General features: G+C 34.2%; 1 protein-coding gene across 1 annotated transcript; it reads left to right on the top strand.

Annotated features, from left to right (window-relative positions):
- The first annotated feature begins 1,777 nt into the window (after positions 1 to 1,777).
- On the top strand, positions 1,778 to 22,027 carry LOC120633851 (voltage-dependent calcium channel subunit alpha-2/delta-3). Its single transcript, XM_039904224.1, has 19 exons — positions 1,778 to 2,416; positions 4,490 to 4,571; positions 5,521 to 5,631; positions 6,329 to 6,590; positions 6,949 to 7,472; positions 8,730 to 8,955; positions 9,733 to 9,869; positions 11,611 to 11,649; positions 16,802 to 16,948; positions 17,821 to 17,895; positions 18,082 to 18,263; positions 18,366 to 18,569; positions 18,637 to 18,791; positions 19,325 to 19,595; positions 19,741 to 20,035; positions 20,423 to 20,683; positions 20,828 to 20,951; positions 21,061 to 21,512; positions 21,880 to 22,027. Exons 1-19 carry the CDS (start codon positions 2,340 to 2,342, stop codon positions 21,985 to 21,987), a joined length of 3,732 nt encoding a protein of 1,243 aa, XP_039760158.1. The 5' UTR covers positions 1,778 to 2,339; the 3' UTR covers positions 21,988 to 22,027.
- Positions 22,028 to 23,193: the final 1,166 nt, after the last annotated feature.

Genomic DNA, 23,193 nt, shown 5'->3' with positions numbered 1-23,193 from the left:
ACTATCACGGTTCATGAGATACAGCCAGACAGGCAGATGGACGGACAGCAGAGTCTTAGTTAGTTAGTTAGAAAGTCTTTATTGCACATACAGAAAGTTAGTCTTAGTTACAGGGTCCCGTTTTACACTATGGGTATGGAACCCTAAAAATAGTCAAGCAAATGCGTTTCTTTCTGCCACTAAAACATACATTATTATATCTTTATGTCACTACAAATTGATTAAAAATGACATTGTTAAAGCCGGGAGAAACCGCAGGGCTAAGCTAGTTTGAGATAGAACAACCAGCGGCCCCTTTAATACCTACTTAGCCTGAAGAGGATTTCAATAAAGATTTGTTAAACGCTGCGACTCAATTCCGTGAAACAAATTGAAGTACGTATAAAGAAAAGCTCTTTCAATTTTACGCTGCTGTATTTGTGTTTCTGCGAGACCTCGTAGATGAATGAAATTCCTTTCTCTGTAACTGTACAGAAAAAAAAATTGTAAATTAACTTTATATAGACGCTACTACGGACACAGATCAAGAAAGAAATGCTTCTCTGTCTTCTTTTTCACTTGTGTTTGATGCACAATGAAAGTGTAATACTTAATTTATTTATTCATTACATAAACTGCAAAAAAAATTTATGCGTCTAGTACTTAAAACAATATTTATTTAAAAAAAAAATCTCCTATTTAATAATGGTATATAACCTTTATAAGTGTGAACGCTAAGAACGAGGCTAAGAACGAAAGGAATTAAAAACTATGATTGATAAAATTTACAATATCATCCTCATTCAATAGCACTTAGCAGGTAGGTAATTTTGATTCAGAAATTAAAAATACAGCATGAATCATGAATATTAATTGATACTGAACACTGTAAACGAACTTTTAAAATTCTCTGACAACTCATTCAACGTCAGAATTAATTTCAACGAACATTTTATCGTCAAAACATAAAACGCCTGAAAGTTTTGGCCGTGTTATACTGCAATGTTATGTTAATTCTACGGTAGTCATGTTGAACAACTTCATTACCAGGAAAAATACCATAACTATACAAAAAAATCGTATTAGAAACTATTCTCTCTCGTCTCTTTCTCGAGTAATTTTTTGTCAAGTGAGTTGCCCCTCAGATTAAACTTATGGTTTCGGATTTTTCCATACCGTCTCCATGAAAAAGAATACATTTTATTACACTTTTAATCTATAGTTAAATATTGTAAATGCGAAAGGATGTCAAGAAATTTCATTAAAAAAACGTGCAATAAAAGCATTATTATTGAGGGACTTCGTCATCGTAAGTTATAATAATTTAAGAAGGTCTCGAAATACGATTTCACAGAAAGAGATTAATTAAACAAAAGCTTCCTGCGAAACGTTTCATTTAAACATTGAAATTTTACAAATGAAAATCATTTTCAATAACCAACTAATTTTCAAAATCTAGGAAATCTGTCTTATATAATTTTATTAATTAATATTATAATTTCAGTGTAATAACAAATTGTTATACTGAAATTGTAATTTATTAAAACAAAAATTAAACCTAGATTCTATCCACATTTTTTGCAAATAAGGTAAATACAGGAAAACCGTGCAGAACGTGAATTGCTCTTATATCACAAACAGCTGTCGCGATATTGTTAGCAACATAGGTGAACCGAAATGTTTGTATACTGTGTAATCGGTTTAGTCGCAGTGTGTCGGTGGAACAGTGAGCGACCTACTTCATGCCCGCTCGATGCGGAGCGCTGCCCGCCCGCCCAGAATAGACGCAGCACGTGCGTCCGCCGCGACTAACGTCGCTCGCGGCCGCGTCCACTTCGCTCCGCCGGCTCCGCGCCGAGTTACGTGCTGCAAAATACTACTTCGCGCTACCTTGAACCGACTAAACTTCCCGTAAACCGCGTTGTGATAAGCTTACTAGTGAAATTTATAGCACAAATAAACTAAAATGTTCCGTCTTTAAATCCTACATCTGTTTTTCTTCCAAAAATAAATAGATTATTTATAACCTCGATCGAGTTAGAGAAAGTAAACATTTGTATCTGCTTTCCTATCGTAGTGGCCTTGCTTGTTATCTCGCACCGGTGAAAGCTTATTGTCACGTTTTCGATACTTCAATGTGATAGTTCTATTTCTGTAAAAGTTGTGCGGTTTGTAGAGTTTACATTTTTAGAGTTGTTAAATATAGTTTAGAGGTGTATTTGGTGAATAGATTATTATAAGCTTCAACGAAGATACGCAACGATGTGCCTTATTAACTAATATTGTGCTTTGTTAATTTATACTGTGGCCGTGAAATTTTACCTCCGAAAGTTTACGTGCGATTGAGTCACCGCCTGAATATGCAGTATTACAAGTTTGTTGTTTTATCTTCTCTGCTTCTTCTGCCAGAACCTACACCTGCTTGGAGATCTGACACGTAAGCTTTATTTATGTTCATTAGGTTCCAAGAATAACTTGAAATAAATATCTATCAATCAGTGGCGTGCAGAGAAGATATGCACAGGGTATGCAGATGATATAAAATGAGAAAAGTTTTGAGTTACCAAAAACTTAAGGATAAACATTGTAAGAGTTATAAAAAGCCTACCCATAAGTATTTATAGCTCGTACCGAAGATTTTCTATATTTTATATCATCTGCATGCCCTGTGCATACCCTCTATGCACGCTACTGCTATCAATAACCTAACCAATCTATTTACATATTTACCAAAATCAAAGCAAATGTTGGAAAAGAGCAACTGCTTAGATCCTTGCCAGGTTCTTCTGGGAAGAATTTGTCTTCCGAGCCGGTGGTAGAGTAACTACAAACAAACAGACTAAATGTTTCAAAAAATTTGAATTCGAATTTGAAACGGTGTACGAGAGCTCAGCAATAAATATTCATTCGAGTAACAAGGACAGTCGTCAAACAGAAATAAACTTAAACTTGGCGTTCCAAAATTTATGCCTGAGAGAATCACTTTGTTACGAGAGAGTATTATAATCCTTCTTACCGATTTCAGCTACGGTGACAAGGCTTCGTGATAAGTGAAACCGTTAGGTTAGATATTTAGTTCTCAAATAGGTTATATAGCCAATTATAGGTGCAGTTTATGAGCTCGTAGTTTCTGGGAATAAGTGATCAAATTCATGCTTTCTATCGTTTTCGTCAAACTTTCACATTTTCTTCTTCATACATCATCATGTATGGCAGTCAGAAGATGTTTAAACATAGTCAGCTGAATCATTATTGATAATAATTATAGCGATGACTTTATGAGTTTAAATCATTCATTATCATTCATTAAAATCGGCAAATAACTAACTAAGTCAAAATACTGCCGACAATCTATAGATCCTATTAGCAGAGCAGCAGAATTGCATTTTAGTGAATTGGTTGGGTTAAGCAAAGTAGACTCAAATCAATATGTATATGGGCGACCAACTTTAACGGTTGGTAGTAGAGTTATCCCTTTATCACAACTGCAATAAATAATAACGAATAGAAATTGTACAATAAGAACTAAAATCGTTTTCTGAGTTGACTCGTAATCTATACTCGTCGGATATATAAGGATATAGAACATTTATGTGTGTGTTATGTTTGCATAAATTATGTATCGTTAAGTATAAATAGAGGAGTTCGCTACTGTTCGCAGAGGAGCTCTGCCATGTATATCTGCTCATATTAAACAGATCTTCACATAAATTATTTGTAATCGATGATACAACTTTTGTAATAAAAAAAATATTGTTACCATAGATCCAGATTTGACTGAGTTATAGTGTAAATCTGATAAAAAATTTCATTCTCAATTTCGAAAGAACCATATTGTTTATGCGATATAAAAAAAAATGTTGATCTAGAGTATCAGTTATAGGTATAGCAAATTGCATTTAAATCCGTTAAGAAGTTTTTGTTAGAAGCGCTGAAACAGACAATTCAACAGACAAAAGTAAAAAAAAAAAATCTTTTAGTCCAACATCGATGTTACTAAAAAAACTACAATTAATCATTTTAATGTACAACATATGTGCAGTTATAGTTTTATTATAAATACATACATATATATTATATATGTATCGACAATCAAACGTAATAATAAACTAACGAAACAGTTTACTGTGGTTAAAAAACAATTGTGAAAATTGTCTTAATAATTAACAGACCTACTTTTCCATGTTTATTAAACAGACCTAATAAATAACAAGAAGTTTTCCATTTCATGTGTGCAAGGTAGGTATATACACTGTAGGTATACACAATATACACTCATATTAAATGTATCACATACTTACTCTTACTAAACCGAACTTACGACAGGATGTAATTAAGCAGTGTTGTATCGTAAATAAGATTATCTTTTATTATATTAGGGCTCCGGTCCTAATTGGATGAAAATCCATATTTATATCTACTACTCTGCAAAAGTTTTTTGTATATAATAGCTTTAGATTAAATTAGATGAGTTCTGAACAATTATGTATTGGAAAATTGTTTTTGCTAGGGTAAAAATATGGGCAAGAACTTTGGGAGAAGAGTTATGGCGGCTTAGCGAATCATTGACGAAATCAGACCAAATCAGAATTGTAAGTACAGATTACTAACATTTGTTTATTTTTAGAGCTATTCAACCTTATGCATTCGTTCTGGAGTAATGGGTTTACTGGCCGACTCGAAGTAACTGCCGAATCGTTACACGCATCTTAAAATACTGCGTGTGTGCATATTTTTGTGTTCTTTTTTGTTTCATATATTTTTTTCTACTAATATCTGTCCCCTGCGTATTAAACGTAAATAGCCTCCAACTTCTACCTCTAAAACAAATCATTAAAATTAGTTTTTTTGTTGATATATTTCTCGTATAGTCGTTATGTAAATATTGGCGTACAAAATTTGTTATATTTATCGATCATTGTTTTATTATTTTGATATTTAAATTTCACTTTCTTTGTAATAACTTGCCAACTCGTGTTCTCTGAAGTTGACATTTTAAAAAATATTATTTTAAAAAGAACCCTTTTAAATAGATCTAACAAATATGACAAAATCTGTCACATAGTTTAACTGATGCGACTCAACGACACTTTATCAATTAATAAAGTAACGATGGCGATACAATAATTTGAACGATTATTGTTTTGTTTGGTAACGACGGGTAGGAAACCCTTTCGTTACATTTATAGCTGTATTTACTTTTTTACACAACGGCAATCAATAATTATTTTATTTTATAAAAAAAAATTTGTGAAACTTTCAATAATATAGCTACGGTTGTGAAAAGCTTTGACCAAATTGATATAAATGCGATTGCAATTCATAATAATCATTATGATATAACAACAAACAAGTACCTACATTTAAAACTTTTACATATTACCGTAAAAGTTGACTACGTCATTTGATTATTAAAATATTGAACTTTATTCAGACTCTAAAGGTACCTCCTCCTGCTTATTGACAAGGTTAATAATTTACCATTACTCATATGATGTTCAATTATTAAAAGAAATAATAAAAATAATTCAATACTTACAGAAATATAAGCAAATGAACGCAAGTGTTAAGAAGAAAGATGGCAAGCAAATTTTGGACTCATCACTGCGCTCCGTCAGTACAATGCTTACAAGAAAAATCAATGCCGTTAAGGTATTTAGTTTTTTTTGTTATATAGACACAGGCGTTAGTTCTCGGAAGTTCATATTATATTATAAAGAACTTTTAAGCTTTATTTGCCATACTTATTAGAAGATCTAAAATGTTTGGCATCGTACTTTGTAATGTCAACATCTCCTGATGATATGCTGAAGGTAGATAGATTATATAAAATAAATACATATTAGATGTATATTATTTGTTTACTTGATATATATATTATAAATATTTATCTAACAATACATTGAATATGTTATGTATTAAACTTGTTTTTATTATTATAAAAATCTTTAAGATTTATTTTATTTCAAGTTTATTATTAAGATTTTTTTACGACTCCGTCTTGCATTATTGATGACCAATTGGCGCAGTGAGCAGCGACCCTGCTTTCTGGGACAAAGGCCGTGTGTTCGATTCCTACTACTGGAAAATGTTTGTGTGATGAACAGGAATGTTTTTCAGTGTCTGGGTGTTTATATGTATTTTATAAGTATTTTTCTATATTATTCATAATAAAAAAATATTCATTAGTCATCTTAGCACCCATAACACAAGCTACGCTTACTTTGGGGCTAAATGGCGGTGTGTGTATTGTCGTAGTATATTTGTTTATTATTATTTATTTATTATAGCATATTAATTTACTGTGATTGAAATAAACTTATTATTATTTTTTATTATTAATTCGCAGTGTATTCATGCAACAGCTGAACGACTTGCGGCAGATTTTGAGTTCGATAACAACACAACATACAAATATTGTTCCGCAAAATACTCGCAGTTTTATAATGAAAGCAAACATAAAATCGAGGGAAGCGAGAATATACCTAAATTTGCAGAAAATAATTCGCACTACACCGAGGTGTCACTGGAAAAGGACTCCCATTTTTATGATATAAATGTTAATACAAGCACAAGCTGTATTCATGTACCGACAAATATTTACTATCAAGGTAATATTACAATGTCATTTTCTTGAATAATCTTTTTGGAGTATTCTTAGTTGGTCCGTGGCATTGGCATTAAAGTAATAATACAATAGAACACAACCCTACTAACATAATTGTTATGCACTTGACTTTTATTTCGTTATTACCATGCGATAAAAAAGTGTAGTTATTGTTTTGAATCCCGAGGTAAGTAATGGTTTTCATTTATTTCCGGGATTATGCCATACATTCTGGCAAGATTGCTGTTGTGAAGTGCAGACACTCTTTTCCATTTTTAATATTTAGATAAATATTTATGATATCTGCTCAACACTTAAGCAAGCGGAATTAATGACTTACACCAAAATATTCTGTTTTTCAGAGACTGCTGCATTAAACGCAATATTATGGTCGAAACAGTTAGATGAAGTATTCATAAATAATTACAAATCTGATCCGTCACTTGTCTGGCAGTATTTTGGTAGTTCACACGGTGTATTGCGTTTTTACCCAGGAATGCCATGGAAAAAGAAGGGAGTTGACACTTATGACTGTAGAGTCAAGTCTTGGTATATAGAAGCAGCTACATGTTCCAAGGACGTGATTGTCCTTTTCGATGTTTCTGGGTCTATGACAGGTTTTAAGAACTACGTGGCTAGGAGGACTTTAGACGCTCTTTTAGCCACTTTATCAAATAATGATTATGTTAACGTCTATAAGTTCAATGCGACGACTTTGGAAGTCGTAGACTGTTTCAAAGGCTTGGTTCAGGCGACACCGGAGAACGTGGCGACTATAACAGATGCCCTTGAACCAATGGATGACGGGAAAAAACCAAAAGTTGTGTTAGAAGGCAATGCTAATCTAACGACTGCCTATATTAAAGCCTTCAAGACACTAAAAGAGGTGAGTAAAGAATGTAGCTTTTATGATGTGCCGTATCTGTTGTACACAATTTCCTTGACTAAACTCAATTAAAAAGTCTAAAAATACTGCTATCCTTGTATAAAAAGAACATCTGAAAAGGATGGCACTACTTTGAAACCGGCCAATTCAGTTTAACTAAGACATTTGTTTCCAACAAAATGGGCCACTGGCCACAATATATGTAGTGTCTTAACAAAATTAAGAGTCTCAATCATATCATAGTAGTAGTATATGGCTCTCATACCATATTTCATAAGTCATATTTTTTGAGTAGCTTTAGTTTTGTGTTTCCAACGGAATGCTAAAAATAAAAACTCATCTACATTTTAATCAGCGCCCGCTATTAGCAGAGTGACAACGTCGAAAGACTTGTTTCCCCCAGCAATTAATTGCCGTACTCAATCAAGGATTTATCTTACTTAGGTAATTGCTTTAATTATCTCGCAAAGTGAGATTTCGCTCTTCAGCTCTTTAATCAGATTTTACACTTAGTCCTTGTCTAAAGGTACATTGAAATGCGAATAAGTAAGGCTTTTGAGATACGAAGGATAAAAAAGATACTACACATTTTTTTACCATAGAGTTTATTTTCTGGTCGTAGGGTTGGTAAAGTTATATCCCTGCGTTGAAATTATGTATATTTTAAATGTTTTGAAAAAAATACAACCAAATTGAAAACCTCCTCCTTTTTTGGAAGTCAGCCAAGTAGGCACGATTAGAATTTTTATTGTCAAGGATTAAAATACATATTTTCGTTTTCATGCAATTAATTTACCAATCCCATTTCATAGTCACCTGGATTGACTATGAAATGGGATTGGTAAATTAACGGAGGAGTAAGTGATAATACCGAAAAAATCTAAACAGAAGTTCTCCGTTGTTTGGTTATTGTTGTATCTTATCTAAAAATAAAAAGCTCTTCTTTATTGGCTCCTTTGTGGTTATTTATGAGCATAAGTACAGTGTTTTTGCTGAAGTTGCCAGAAACACACTGAGAAGTTCGTAGGGAGGACATTTTATACACTCATGGTGGTTGTTTGTGCGACGTTCTATTTCCTTTTTCTGCACTGCATAAAGCACTGCGTATGCTATTTAGATTTCCCTTTTCGGATTGGAATATGTTTAGTTTCCTTGTTTATCTTTGAAATCACATGATCTGAATAAATTAAGTTTGTGTACTTTCAATCATCATACGGGATTTCATCTCTACACATTTTTCCTGCGTCCTTATCTTAGGAGAGGGAGAGGAAGCAGTGTAACGTGAGTAGTACACAAGGTTGCAACCAGCTCGTGATGCTCATAACAGATTATGTGCCAGGCAATCTGACGGAGGTGTTTGAGGAACATAATAGAGAAGTTGTCGATAATAAGACGTATATACCAGTAAGAGTTTTCACTTACCTCATTGGAAAAGAGGTGACTAATGTCCGTGAAATACAGTGGATGGCGTGCCTCAATAGAGGTAAGTTCCTATGTTTCTATGCACATAACTTTCCCAGCAGTGGGATATTATTTAGCTGAGAATGACAATGATGTTGAGTAATCTGATATTTTTAATTTGTTGGTGAGGAGCATAATTCATTTTTATTATAAGTTTGCACATTGTTAAGGTTCTACTGTCACAGATTGTGCCAAGGCTACACTGTTAATTTGTCTCATTTTTTTTCAAACAAATTATAATCCAAGAAAATATTCAAAACGAGTATGTTTGACGTGTGTGTTTCAAATACATGGTAGTGTGTTAAATGTTTTTTTTTATTGATTTAATGTACTTTTTATACTTCTCCGCCCGCGCAATTGTTGTTAAAACAAAGTTTTTGCTTTACATATTAATATTTAGATAAAAAGGTGCTTGTATAGATAAAGAGAGGTCTCCCTTATATATTATTTTACTTTGTATATTGCGCAGCTTCCACTACTAAATCATTAATTACTTTTGTTAACCAATATTACCTTTGCATACCTCTGTCTTTCCCGGTCGTGTACATTTTCATAATTCCGCGTGCAAAAACTTTATCTTTCTTATATAAGAACCTGCTACTCTTAACGTGAATTTTACATACACCATAAGTGCCGCCTCGCCGCTTCTATGGATCAGGTGTTACAACCGAAGATTTTAAATCACTCTATTTTCAGCAGTGGGATTTTAATGCGCTGATTATGATGAGCTACTCCTATCCATCTGTTAAATAAGGCATAGTAATTAAGTGGGCTAATCAATTTGTTTTGTTTACTTTAGGTTACTTCGTACACATTCACTCGGTAGAGGAGGTGCAGCAGCAGGTGCTGAAATACATCAACGTGATCGCTCGCCCAATGATTCTAGAAGGAAAAAACCCACCACCTACTTGGACACATGCGAACATCGACCACACGGTAAAGTTTCTATGTTTTATATTCGTTCTATTCGTTGAACTTTGATCGCACATTTAACTCTAATTAAAACACATTTATCTATGCTCTTCCTTATACTAAACTAAAACAGTAGGTTGACCCATTTTGGTCAACCTACTGTTGTAGTTTAGTACAGACGGATACAGGCTTATTGTATAGTAGTACCAATTTAGTTGTACCTACACAAGATTCTAACCTAAACGAGAGTTGCAGATCTAAATTATTACCATTCTTTTCACAATGTTCTTTTTGGAAAAGGATAGCACGATTATTCAAAATCTGAAAATTAATAGCTACTTTACAATTGCGGAGTAAGTTTAATATCATGATAACTTTACTAACTAAAATACTGGGACTGCAAACTTGTATAAATACATACTGTTATTTCATTTCTCATTAGTTATTAAAACATTTCTTTGAAATAAACTTACAACAACCTTTATGCGTTGGGGTTAATAGAAACCTGTATCGATACTAAAAATAACGGGAATGGCTTGTTATATTTTTCATTGAACGCCGGATATAGTCATTATTTTCTTGAATTGTTTTCCCGTAAAAATATAGTCCAATTATTAAGTATATTAATGTCTGACATTCATTACTTTTTCCACCCTATCGGAATTTTTAGGTTTGTTTCAATGTTGATTTCAAGTTACATTTTTTTATTTTACAATTGTTTTCAACAAAACGTGAACCATTTTTACTCCCAAAAAAGCGGCAAATTTGTTTAAAAATAAGCTTATTCTCGTTCACGTGTCCTTAAGTAAATACGTAAAAGCCAACTACTTCATACATGAAGTAGTAGGGAATGACTTGTGTGTGTTTGAATAATGAATACGGTTTTGTACCTACTCATACCGTTACGCGAAGTTTAGTAAACTTGTTTAAAACAAGGTTAATAGCTGGATCAATATGTACCTACTTCACTTTAGCAATGGTAAATTCTTATTGCTTTTCCTATTAATTTCGAGACGAAGTTTGCGAGTAAATAACATTCTGTAATTCGAGAAGTATTTATTGAATATCTGGATTGTTTCTTTGTAGGCATGATGAAAGTTTGGATGTTTTCATCGTGTAGTTATAGAAATAAAGTTAATTTAATATTATAAACACTTTTTAACCGACTTCTAAGGTTAAGGTAAAAGTGTGTTAATTAAATGAGTTTTAAATGATTTAATGGTTCCATGTAAATGTAATGAGTTTTGGAGACAGAAGTTAATTTTTTACTTAATACCAATTTTTTTTTTGATGATACTTCAATTGGAAGTCTCTACTTCTATTTTAACAAAATACTTTAAAATAAAAGGTAACAAAAATGTGTACAAAATAAGATAAGTTAGAAAAATAAGAGTATACATTGATAATTTATGCTTAGAGTCTACGACGTAGACACGTGTAGCAAGGCTACCTACGAACAATACGTACAGTGACTTAATATTATTTTACTACAATCTACTTAGGTCAACTTATAAGTGTTTTTATCAACTCTTTATATACTGTGAATTTTATTTAATTTTATATAATATCTGCCATGAGGCCTGCAATGCACTTAGACTCATGGCCGTGGTTAGTGAGAACTCATCTTCATTATAGTATTTTTCATCCAGTTATGGGATTAGATAAATCCTCTGTGTTAACATTCATATAAACAATTTAAGACTAAAACCAATCCGGTCTATCCATTAACATGTCCAAATAATAATTTTTAATTATTTGTCAACAGAGAACAAAAACGTGGAATGTGAGCAAAGATGTCAACAAGGTACGTTTAAAAATTATACACGCTGTATTTTTTTTTATTCTATTAGTACATATAGAACCGGGGGTTACTTTGCGCAATTTCATGATACATTATCCACACCGAACAGAAAGGTTTGTTTTTTTTTCTGTTTAACAGATTTCTGTTTAGTATGGAGTATAAGTATTGAAGAAATTATGAATTACGTCACGGGAGTCTCCTGCTTTTCGCGGAGTATAGCAAATTAAGCTGAATTTTCGTAATATTTTATTCTATTGTTTTGTGCTCTCGTACGTATAGTTAAGCCTTAGTTAATATGTTAAGAGTTAGTCATATTGTGTAATTATCATGTCTGGTGTGTATGTGTTCTTTGTAGTAGTAATTGACGTACCGAGTAGAAGTCGCACGACATGATAAGTGTAAAACCATTGCCTATGAACTGAACAAAGCCTCGCAAGGTCGCACGTCTTACAAAGTGCCGCCATCATGCGCTTTTAAGCCTCATATGCCTTTAACTACACAAGCAACTTCGCCCTTTAGACCGGAACAAAGCAATTTTGAATGCTGCATAAAGAAGCATGTCGGATATTTTTCTCCGACGAGCACTGTCATAATAATCTCTTCTACTACCACAGTTGCCTATCTTTGAATATTTACATTTCAACAAGTCAATATGAAATGAACAATTAGCTATGCAGACGTATAAAAACTTGTATTAGTAAACTTTGTATAGCGCGTGAATAGTTATATACCGATTGTACTCTTTCTGTTACCGGGAACTGGACAATCTAAAGAAGACAAACGATTGTATAACTATAGTACCATTAAACAAAGTTTATTATTCAGGGAATTGGTGTCCACTTGTTTCGTTTAAACACATTCCTATTCAAGGAGTGATTGCTGTTAGCAATACGAAGCTAAATGTTGTTTTCACACTAGCAACAATACTTTGTTTACATGCATTAGTACGAGTAAACATACAGTCGGTGATTAATTATAAATCTATCGAGCTAAGAAATTCAGAAAAAAGAACTCGAAGAAAGAAAATCATACTGCTACCAGTGTCCATCAGTAGCAACCAGCGACCTTGTCCCCTTTACGGGTCACAGGAATCAAAATTCCTCTAATAGAATGCCGTGTCGATAACTTTAAAGTGTCTATGTTTGCGCAGAGCCTTAAAGCTGTAAAGCTGAAGTTGCACAGTAGCTTTTAACTAAATAACTTTTATGTGCTAATCAACTTTAATTGCAACTCGTTGGTAATAACATTATTTATTAGTGTTGCTATAACAGTATAAGTTTTTTTTAATTCCTTTATTCCTCTAGGAGCTAGTCCTTGACTGTATTATCACCTGGTAGTAAGTGAAGATGCAGTATGCAGGGTATGCAGTCCATGATGCTTACGGGCTAGCCTGTTATTAGTTACATAAGGTAACTATTAACAAGCTAGCCCGTAATCTTTGACTGCATACCCGTAATTAGTTTCTACGCATCGTCGTACCAGAACGCTAAATTTCTTAGGTAGTCAGTCACGGCCGAAGCCTCCCGCAAGACTATAAATTTTCAAAAAACAAACCTTACATCGATGTTAGGTTTCATTTGAAGTTTTCGGTACACAAACCCAAGGTTGAGGTTCTGTTCTAATTTATAACTATAAAAATCTTTGTTCTGAATGACTACTGAAAGGAAACAATCGGCCGTTTGCGCGTAATAAGAAATGTTTTTTTTAATTCTGAGAAAATAGTGGATGAAGTTTCGTATGAATAAAACTTTGTATTTATTTTGGTTATAGTTATAAAAAAGTCCAAAATACATAGGGGATTAGAGTACTTAATTCTTCAAGATTTTTTGTATAGTGTGATAGAAGTGTATCTTCTTAAATACCTCCTAATTAAAATGATTATGAATGATATACATGAATTTATCAGCTTACTAAGCGATATAAAAGAGCATTACGGCGCTGAAATGACGCGTACCTATTTGAATTGGATAAACCTGGCTATAATGGCTGCATCTCGTTCTTCTTCACATCGTAGGAATTTCGCTCTCAAAAATAAAGAAAAAAAAAGTTTTAACCTTTTGATGTCACCGGAACACATCTATATTTACAAAGAGACAGTCTCTTTTAGCGTCGGGGGTTAAAAAGGAAACCCTGAAAAAATTGTCTGAAGTTTGAATTGATGTAACAACAAAGAAGCGCTTCCTGAGTGCGAATCCAATTATTTCTAGACACGTGCTCCTCATAAAAAGAAAACGGCAAAATGCGCCGAGTGGCCCTCATCCCCTCATCGCGGTACGAGCTTTTCATAATTACAGTTGATAAAAGAGAATGCTGAAAAAACTTGTGGTTTCTCTGTTTCAACTTTTTAATATAAAAAGTAGATAACTATTTTTTATTCCGTCCTAGAGTGAAGTGGATGTCTTACCATTATCATATCATTACCAACCCACTACAGAGTCCAGGTCTCCACAATTATGGGTCTAGGCCGTAGTCCATCACGCTGGCCCAGTGCGGATTGGTAGACTCCGCACGTCTTTAGGAACGTTATGGGGAACTGTCAAGCATACACGTATCCTCATGATGTTTTCCTTTACCGTTTGAAGCTACTTTAATTAGTAATAGAAACGAACATAACCTAGAAAAGTGCGGGGTGCGTGCTGGGATTCAAACTTAGCACCCCGAAAGTGAAAAAAGTCCTAACCACTATAGGCTAAGTGTTACACGGTATGCATTAGAACCGCACACCACCTGCAAAATATCAGTTTTGGAACAGTTTATGTTGCAAACTGCAAACCAATTATGACGCACTAAGAATTCACTTTTGAGTTTGCATTTGTTTCAACGATCCGTCTGTTAGAGTCCTTTAATACTTGTATTATTTCATCATCATCATTTCACATTGGGCATATATATACCTTTAGCAGGGATTTTCTCACGCTACAATTTCATGTGTCTCATCTGATCTCATGGCAGACGCTAATCGAACGAATTTTACGATCTAAGGCCACAGGATTTTAGCAATGCATAGCGATACGACGCGTCTAAATTGTGTGCGCAAGCCCTAATGCGGCCTGTTAACTTTCAAATTCAAATTCAAATTTACTACTACTTACGCGTAACGCGTAAGTAGTAGTAGAACAGCTTTTTGTGACAGAGGTCTTCCGGGGAAGTACCGCCATGTTTGTTGCGGTCTGAAGGCCGTGGTTGCCGGTGTAATTACAGGCACAATCCCTTACATCCACTAATCTTCGCCTCGAGTTAGTAATGGACACAGGACAGCCCTTAGCAGGACGTGTTTATTGCACTCTGCGTAGTCTTGCTCTGTTTATAGGCGATGGTTTCCACTTACCATAAAATGGGCCATCTGACAGCACCGTCAATTATTACATACTATAAAAAAAAACAAAAAAAAGCCTCTTTTATTATTATTTATTATTTATTTAACTCTTTATTTGTACACGACTATGAAATTAGGAAAATAAAAAAACACAATAGAAATACAAAGACAGAAGGAATACAAAAGGCGGCCTTATCGCTTAGTAGCGATTCAAATTCAAATTCAAATTCAAAATTTCTTTATTCATGTAGCCTTATTATCAGGCCTTATAAAAGGCCTTATAAAGAGTTCATACATAAATGTTTACATAATTGTAAGGGAATGGTGATAACTTCGTTCGCCAACTTAAACCTAAAGCTACGTGGGTTCCAAACGCGCCCTGGTCTAAGAGGAGCCCACAACAAACTTAGACGGGTAAATTTTTTTTTTTTTCTGCCAGACAACCTTTGGATTAGGACAAGATGCTTTCTTTCTACACTCCCTGAATTATTGATACGCTTCCATACCCAGAGGGTAAAACAGAGCTTTCTTTGTTATTCATAAACAAAGAAACGCCCCGTTATTACGGAGTCTATTGAAAAAGAAATAAGAAAATTGGATATTTTGTATATTTTGTGGCATCTTAACTTATATGTACTATAATTAGGCAGCGAGTAATTTCGATCCATAATACACTTTCAGACTTTGTAACCAAAAACGAAAATCGCTTTTTGTTTTTGGCGCAGTCGAATAATGATTTTCTTTTAAAGCAGGTTTTGACTTTTTTTTTTTAAGTGTATTGACAGATCAAATTAACCACAGGTTGCAATAATTTATGTAAAAATATATTGATGCATCTTAAATTATCACCCTGAATATATTTTTTTGGCATTTAATTCCATAATGTATATATTTTATTCAGGCTTTCAAATAAAATAAACCGTGTGACTACTTTTATTTGAAAGCAATTGCAATCGACTAGGTGAATGAAAATCGTAATAACTTCAAGAAGTACTTAATGTATGTTTCTAATACCCTCACTTTAAACTTAAGTTGTTACATTGTACATTGAGACACTTTTTAAACAATTTAGTACCACAGTAAAAAGAGATCCAGCATTCCTTTGTTCTCGTGGTTATTGCCGAAATGACATCCGTCTAGACCGTGTCGCGACAGTGAATATAGGTCACTTACCACTAGGGCAAGCATGGCTACTGTCTCGCTCTGCACTTACCGAGAGAGCAATGTCGGTCTAGACATCTTCGTCGGAACTCTGTTTGACTATCCTTACTTAGTGCTAGTACCCTTGAAACATTATCAGTGGCGCGCACTCCATACCTGCACAAAAGCCCTGCATACCCTAACATTGATATATAACTCGAACAGGAGGAGAATTTGTGCCGTTTTATGCAATTTTCCTGGTGTATGCATACCCTGGTAAGAAACCCAATGCACACAACTGAACATTATATACTAGTTTTCCTCAAGCATATATTTTAGAGAAGCCCCATAGAGAAGTAAATAGTTATAGTAGCTTTTTGTGACTGAGTTCCTCCGGGCATATACCTACATACTGCCGCTATGCTTATTACGCCACCAGGTAGCAATGCTGTGTTTAGGTCAGAAAGGGTTGGTTGCCAATGGTATAACAGGCACATGAGTATTAAAACCTACCCCGCAGATTGAAGGCCGCAGGGTGGTTTGTATGGAGAGTTCATTGCATGCGCTGCGAATTGCTGTCTATAGACTAGTATGGTTTTCCGCGTACCATCAGATGGCCCATCTGCTCTGTCCGTCAATTATAACTTTTAAATAATTAACCTAAATACAAATTATTTATTAATTAATTAATATTTTCAGCCGGACGAAGATAAGCTGGTAACGTCAGTGGCGATACCTGCATTTGACTACAAGTCCGATGAATTTCGCAGTAACGCGTTACTTTTGGGAGTCGCCGGCACTGATGTGCCTATAGATAGTATAGCGAAGCTCGCACAACCGCATCAGGTGATCATTATATGCAGATTTTACAAGTATTGGGACAGCCGATTGGCGCAGTGGGCAGCGACTCTGCTTTCTGCGTGACAGGGATGAGAGGCTTTGGGTTCGATTCCCACAACTGGAAAATGTTTTTTGTTTGTTTTTAAGTCTTTATTGCACACACACATTTTATATAAATTAAACATCTTAGTACTAGATGGCGATTTGTGTCAGTATATTTATTTTTAAATCATATTTATAAAACGCATATAAACATTTCGGAATCAGCAGGATTTGAACCTGCAACTCTCCGGCGAAAGTTTTCACTTCTCATGATCTTGTAAACGAAAATGCAAAAAATATAATTTTACCAAAATATAGTATAATAATTTGAATATGAAAAAAAATAAGAATGTCTGTGGTAAAGACGGTTACTTACATTAAACATCGACATTTAATACAACCACGAGGTTAATGTTGTGTAAATAGGATATATGAAGATGATATGATGATTTTATGGACATTTACATTTAATTTCCTCCCAAAGTGAAAAGCAGAGGAACACTAAAGAGATATCTGATCTGATCGAGTATCAAGTACTGATCGAGGCAAATCCAACGAAGGCTTACACTGTTAACCTATACGGTCAACATCGTTATATAGTACGACGAAACCTAATTTAGGCACAAGAAACAGATCAAACTAATATGGCTTTCTATTTCTTCAATCTATTGTATACAAAAACTCTGCACGTCAATAAAGCTATTATTATTAGTTTTCAAATTCAAAAGTACATTTGCTTTTATGTCAACTACTTACGTTCTTGCGACTTAGTGTTGATTAATTTTATCTTGACTTAATAAAAAGGTTAAGTAATAAATATTTCTATTTCATTATAGCTTGGTGTTAATGGATATTCGTTTATTGTGAGCAATAATGGATACTTGCTGCTACACCCATTGCTAATAACTACCGTAAGTACTATTCTTTAGTAGTTAAATTGTTTGAAGGTTACTTTATCTTTTCATTAGTCTTTCCACAAGATTTTTTGTTATATATATACTTAATATAGTGTAATTCTTAGTGCTAAATATAAACCACGTAAGACCATCAGCAGTATATCCAAGTAGTTACATGAGTTCACGATACTTTTCTTTTAGATCAACAATGATCTGCAAAAGAACTACAATAGTGTCGATTTCGTTGAAGTGGAGCAAGTGGATGACGGAAAAGGACCCAGAGAGCTAGGAGACAAGATTAAAGAGTTGAGAGAAAATTTGGTCAATGGAAGTGATGGCAGTATGACAGAAGTTGAGGTTCTCTATCAATATGATAGTATGAGGTAAGTTAAATTATTTCTAGAAGAAAAATAGAAAGAAAAAAGTAAAAATTGCATGATTCCATAATAAAATAATACTAAAAGTATTGCGTTTTCTGCTTTCAGGAGGATCGCTCGGGTAAAACACGACTATTTCTTCAATAAACTGGAAGGCACTCCGTTTTCAATGGGTATATCGTTACCCATGGGATATGGGGATACAGAACTCATGCTAAAAGACAATCCTCTAGAGGCGAAACAAGGACAAGAGCTTATCGGTGTTAATGTCACTACATACTTCGATTTTGCTTACAGGGTTCATCCTGACTGGTAAGGAGGTAGTAGCAATAAATTTTATTTTGAGAGTTCCTCAAGGTAATCTTATGGCTTGTTTCAGGGTGTACTGCAAATACCATTATTTAGAAGGACATGAATCACAAAACGCAGAGATTGAAATTTTTAAATTCCTAGTAAATATATCCAGAAACGAAATAGATATAACTAAAAAACAATATGGAGAACAAACACAAAGCGTTGAATTTAATGTTAGCGGTAAGTATTTATTACACATCACAAGAAATTTAAAGTGATCAGTCAAACATAATATATTTGAGACATCGAGCATTTATTTGGTTATATTCTTTATAGGAGTTTCATTGTTTATTAATGAACCAACGAAAAATATATTTTTCTAGGGAAATAAAAATTAAAAACTAAAATTTATATTTACAATAAATATAAGCCGTCTAACTGTTCACTTAGGGGCATGGTATCCAAAATGCTGGCGCTATTACCTCTTTGAATTGCTAGACATAGCCGTTGGTCTAAATTAGCGTCAGTTCTTGGGTCTCCAGACGTAAGGAACAATTTATGGGTAAAGGTATGTAGTAAAATTTTTCGTGTCCGAAGACCATGGGCCCGAGTCTCAAACGCAAGATCCGTAAAAACGTAGTCATTAAAAATAACAGAGTATTTACGGTGCTTAAGCATTTGAGCAGATTCGGCAGCTGCAATATTTATTATGTATACAGTATTTATTATTATTATTATTTATTGATATTTGTAAATAAATTGATTCTTTACAGAGCATTGCAGCACGACGCCTCTGGGTAAAGATGAATACTATTGTAACGAAGATTTAGTAAAACAACTAGTTTTTGACGCAAAGCTCTCAACTCCATACTTTAGAACATGGGAAAGCACTGACGAGGAAAAGAGTTTAGCTGAAAAATACAATGTGAAAGTGCGTTTTATCGCCACGTCTAGTGGCTTAACTAGATGGCATTATATCTTTGATGATTCTAAAAATGAAAAGGTGGATAAGGAAGGCAACAGGAACAAGGATTATACTGGCGAGTAAGTACTTTTTTATTTTTCTTAATTTTTTGAGTATTGAACTAAAGTTTAGTGAAACACAGCGATAAGCGACTTTTCAAATGTGTGAAGTTCCAGGTTATTTCGAACAAAGACTTTACGACCTTACTGCTTTCTTTCTTTCCAGGGTTTTTGGTGATTTGCACTATAATGCGATTGAAGAGACGTGGTACAAAGCTGCCGTTTTGCAACACATGATAGATACAGAGTCGCTAGTGATAGCCACGAAACTCCCTGTGCTAGATAAAATTATTAAATCACGCCCAACTGTTGCTAATAAAGACGGCGATATTATTGTTACGGCTAGTTATGCTATTTTCTATAAAGATGGAGACTCGATGACCCCAGCGGCGGTGGTTGGCTTCCAGTTTATATTTAATAACTTTCAAGACTTATTTTTTAAAATGACGGAAAGCACCGAGGTATGACATACCAGTTTTATATAGCAAAGATTTAAAATTGTGTTGGCCCAGCGATTGGAATGAGGAAGCCTAAAAGATTTACGTGAATATATTTTCCCTTATATATTAGTCATATAAGTCCACCAGTGGGCCGGTACTTGGTGGATATGATGATGACAAAAATTATCCTATATTTTTCTGTTATAAAGTGTTTCTAGCTGAAGAAGATTACTCGTAATAGTTCCTTCAGCAAGAAACATAATAGATATGCTTGTTTCGGAAGATATAATGGGTTCGATTTTATTAGATAGATATATGATGCTTAGCAGTTCTTACCAGTCGACAATCGCTAAGCTAAATATATCAGCACGGGACATTAGCTGTTACTATACAAACATAAAATTTCAGGGCGAGTTAAAATGTGACGAGAACAGTAACTACGACTGTTATCTCATAGACAGCTCGGGATACGTAGTAATGAGCAGAGAGGGTAAAGATGTGGGCCAGTTCTTCGGATCCGTGGGGCAAGGCAAACATACCCAGCAAGTCATGCAATCCTTCGTCGACAAGAAAGTTTTTGAATACACGGAAGTCTTTAACTATCAAGCTTTATGCCCTGATAGTATTCGAGGAGTTTCAGAATCGAATTGTGGTTTCTCTATAGATACAGTACGTAAACCAAATACTTTTAGTACAAAAAATGAGAAGCAATGATGAAATCTCACTAATTTCTTCAATCTATGCAGTGATTTTAGTTTCGATTTGTAGCATTAATCAAATCGTAAACTAATTATTTTTAATCTTTCATTTCAGCCGTTACGTCTTGCATCGAATTTTTTCAAATGGTTGTTATTTGAGGCCTTTTTAGGATTATTTAATATATTAAATTGGAATGACTATACTTACGCAGCGAGTTTGCAGAACGTGTACAATTACGGTAAGTAGGTACACGAGAAGAATTTACCTCAAATGAACCCTCATTTTACATAAAAGCTTGGTACATAAAATCTAAAATGACCGTGTGTAACATTTTTTACATTTTACAGTGACAGATGACCACGAGTTTTCTGACATAGAAAGTGAAACAGATTTCTACGAGAGTACTACCACAAATTTTCCACCTGGCATTAACGAAACTGAACCAAAAGGAGGAAAGGAACCGGAAAAAGAGAAAGTGTTCTCTTGCGATCATAGCATCACATTGTACATCTTGAATCAATCGTACTTCTTAGATTCGACAGGATTGTATCTCGTTGTAAATGGTGAAGATGGAGGGGACTGCCATCCACAATATTGGGCTGCCCTGGTGACAAAAACAAATCTTTTATTGGTGGTAGTTGAAAAAGGGACGTTGACGTACGAAGGCTGCAAGGAGCCACCAAAAGTCGAACCAATACCCACCCCTGCATCACGGAAAAGTAGTGAGCCTTGCCATAAATTGGATTTAGGACGGTTGCCCCGTAGACCTTTGGAAGGATGTTATACTTATCATGATAAGGTATTTTTACTGATACAATTGGGCTGTTCTATGGGCATACTGCCATCGCTTAGAGCAGTATTATAATGATATTGATGCCGATTTGTTTTAGAATTATCATCATTATCAACAACAACCCATTACCCACTACAGGGCACGGGTCTCCTCCCAGAATTAGAAGATTTTAGGTCTTAGTCTACCACGCTGGCCAAGTGCGGAGTAGACTTTACACACTGTTAAGAACTATTGAATTAATCTTAATTTTTAGGAAGTCAAGATTTGCCATATAAACTGTCAATTTAAAATAATACTGCAAATAATACGCGATGGTAGGAAGCCCATATTTTGAACATATGCCGCCGGTGTTAAAATATATCTTTGTTTTCAGGAAAGAAACATAACGGAATGCGGTATAGGAAGCCTTACGAGACCTTATATTTTAACACAAATATGTATGATCCTATTAGCGTTGTTAATGTCAAAGCTAGACTTATGATAAAAATAAAAGTTATTTATTGTAAATTACAAATTATATATTTCGTCCCATAGGTAGATTTGTACCTTTCTTACTTTCACAATAAATATATTTTTCCTTCATTGTGATTATTTATTTTAATACCATTTATATTACACGTATGTGTTTGTTATCAAAATTAAGCTTAATTTGCTATACTCCGCGAAAAGCAGGAGAATCTGTGTGGTGTAATTTATAATTTCTTCAATCCTTATACCCCACACCAAACAGATCTTCGGCAATATACCCTCTACGCACGTTTCGCTCCGAGATGTTGACTTTACAATGAATAATTACAATTATTCATTGTAAAGTCAACATCTCCTGATGATGCTCCGGTTTCGGAGCGAAACGTGCGTAGAGGGTATATTGCCGAAGATCTGTTTGGTGTGGGGTATAAGGATTGAAGAAATTATAAATTACACCACACAGATTCTCCTGCTTTTCGCGGAGTATAGCAAATTAAGCTTAATTTTGAAAATATATCATGGATTTCCGCAAAGTAACGCCTGCTTCTATCCAATACGTATGTGTTTGATTGGTCTCGGTCTATTAAACTGTTTGTAAAACAATGCAACCTGAAGAAAAACAAACAAATAAACAAACGAATATGTAGAACAATACTATAAGCCTGATTCTATTGTATAAAGTACATAAGGTACCTACAATAGTATATAGGTTGGTAATGTCGTTTTATTTTTTCTGTTACTATCAATTCAAATTAAAACCTATTTTAAACAAAATATTAAACATAAAAACGTTTTTAAATTTCACATGCAAAAAATAAAGTAAATCTTTGCATAAAGCAGGCATTTAGTATCGATATTTTAATGTGCATGCCCCACGCATGCCCCTTTGACACAATGACCCAGAGAAAACATGGACGAATCGATGCGCTCTGCATTTGAAACGAAACTACAAGTAGTGTTCACACAACCATCGCTCATAATATCTCGAAAGCAATCCAATTCAGAACGTACTAGTAGGCTTAGTACAAGATTTGCTCAATCGCAATCAATGAGTCGATTTCGAGCATGGAAATGATGGACCATCGCAGTAAAATTGATCTTATTTCACATGGTTTTAAAAATCAAATTTGCCTACGATTCTCAAACAGGGGCTTTTGACAGCACGTTTGTAAAATAAAAATCAGAAGTAAAGGATTTGCGACTCTAACACGATTTGTAA

This window comes from Pararge aegeria, chromosome 2 (genome assembly GCF_905163445.1).
Source record: "Pararge aegeria chromosome 2, ilParAegt1.1, whole genome shotgun sequence".
Taxonomy (NCBI): domain Eukaryota; kingdom Metazoa; phylum Arthropoda; class Insecta; order Lepidoptera; family Nymphalidae; genus Pararge; species Pararge aegeria.
The sequence above is the reverse complement of the archived record's forward strand: the minus strand, read 5'-3'. Positions and strand labels throughout refer to the sequence as shown.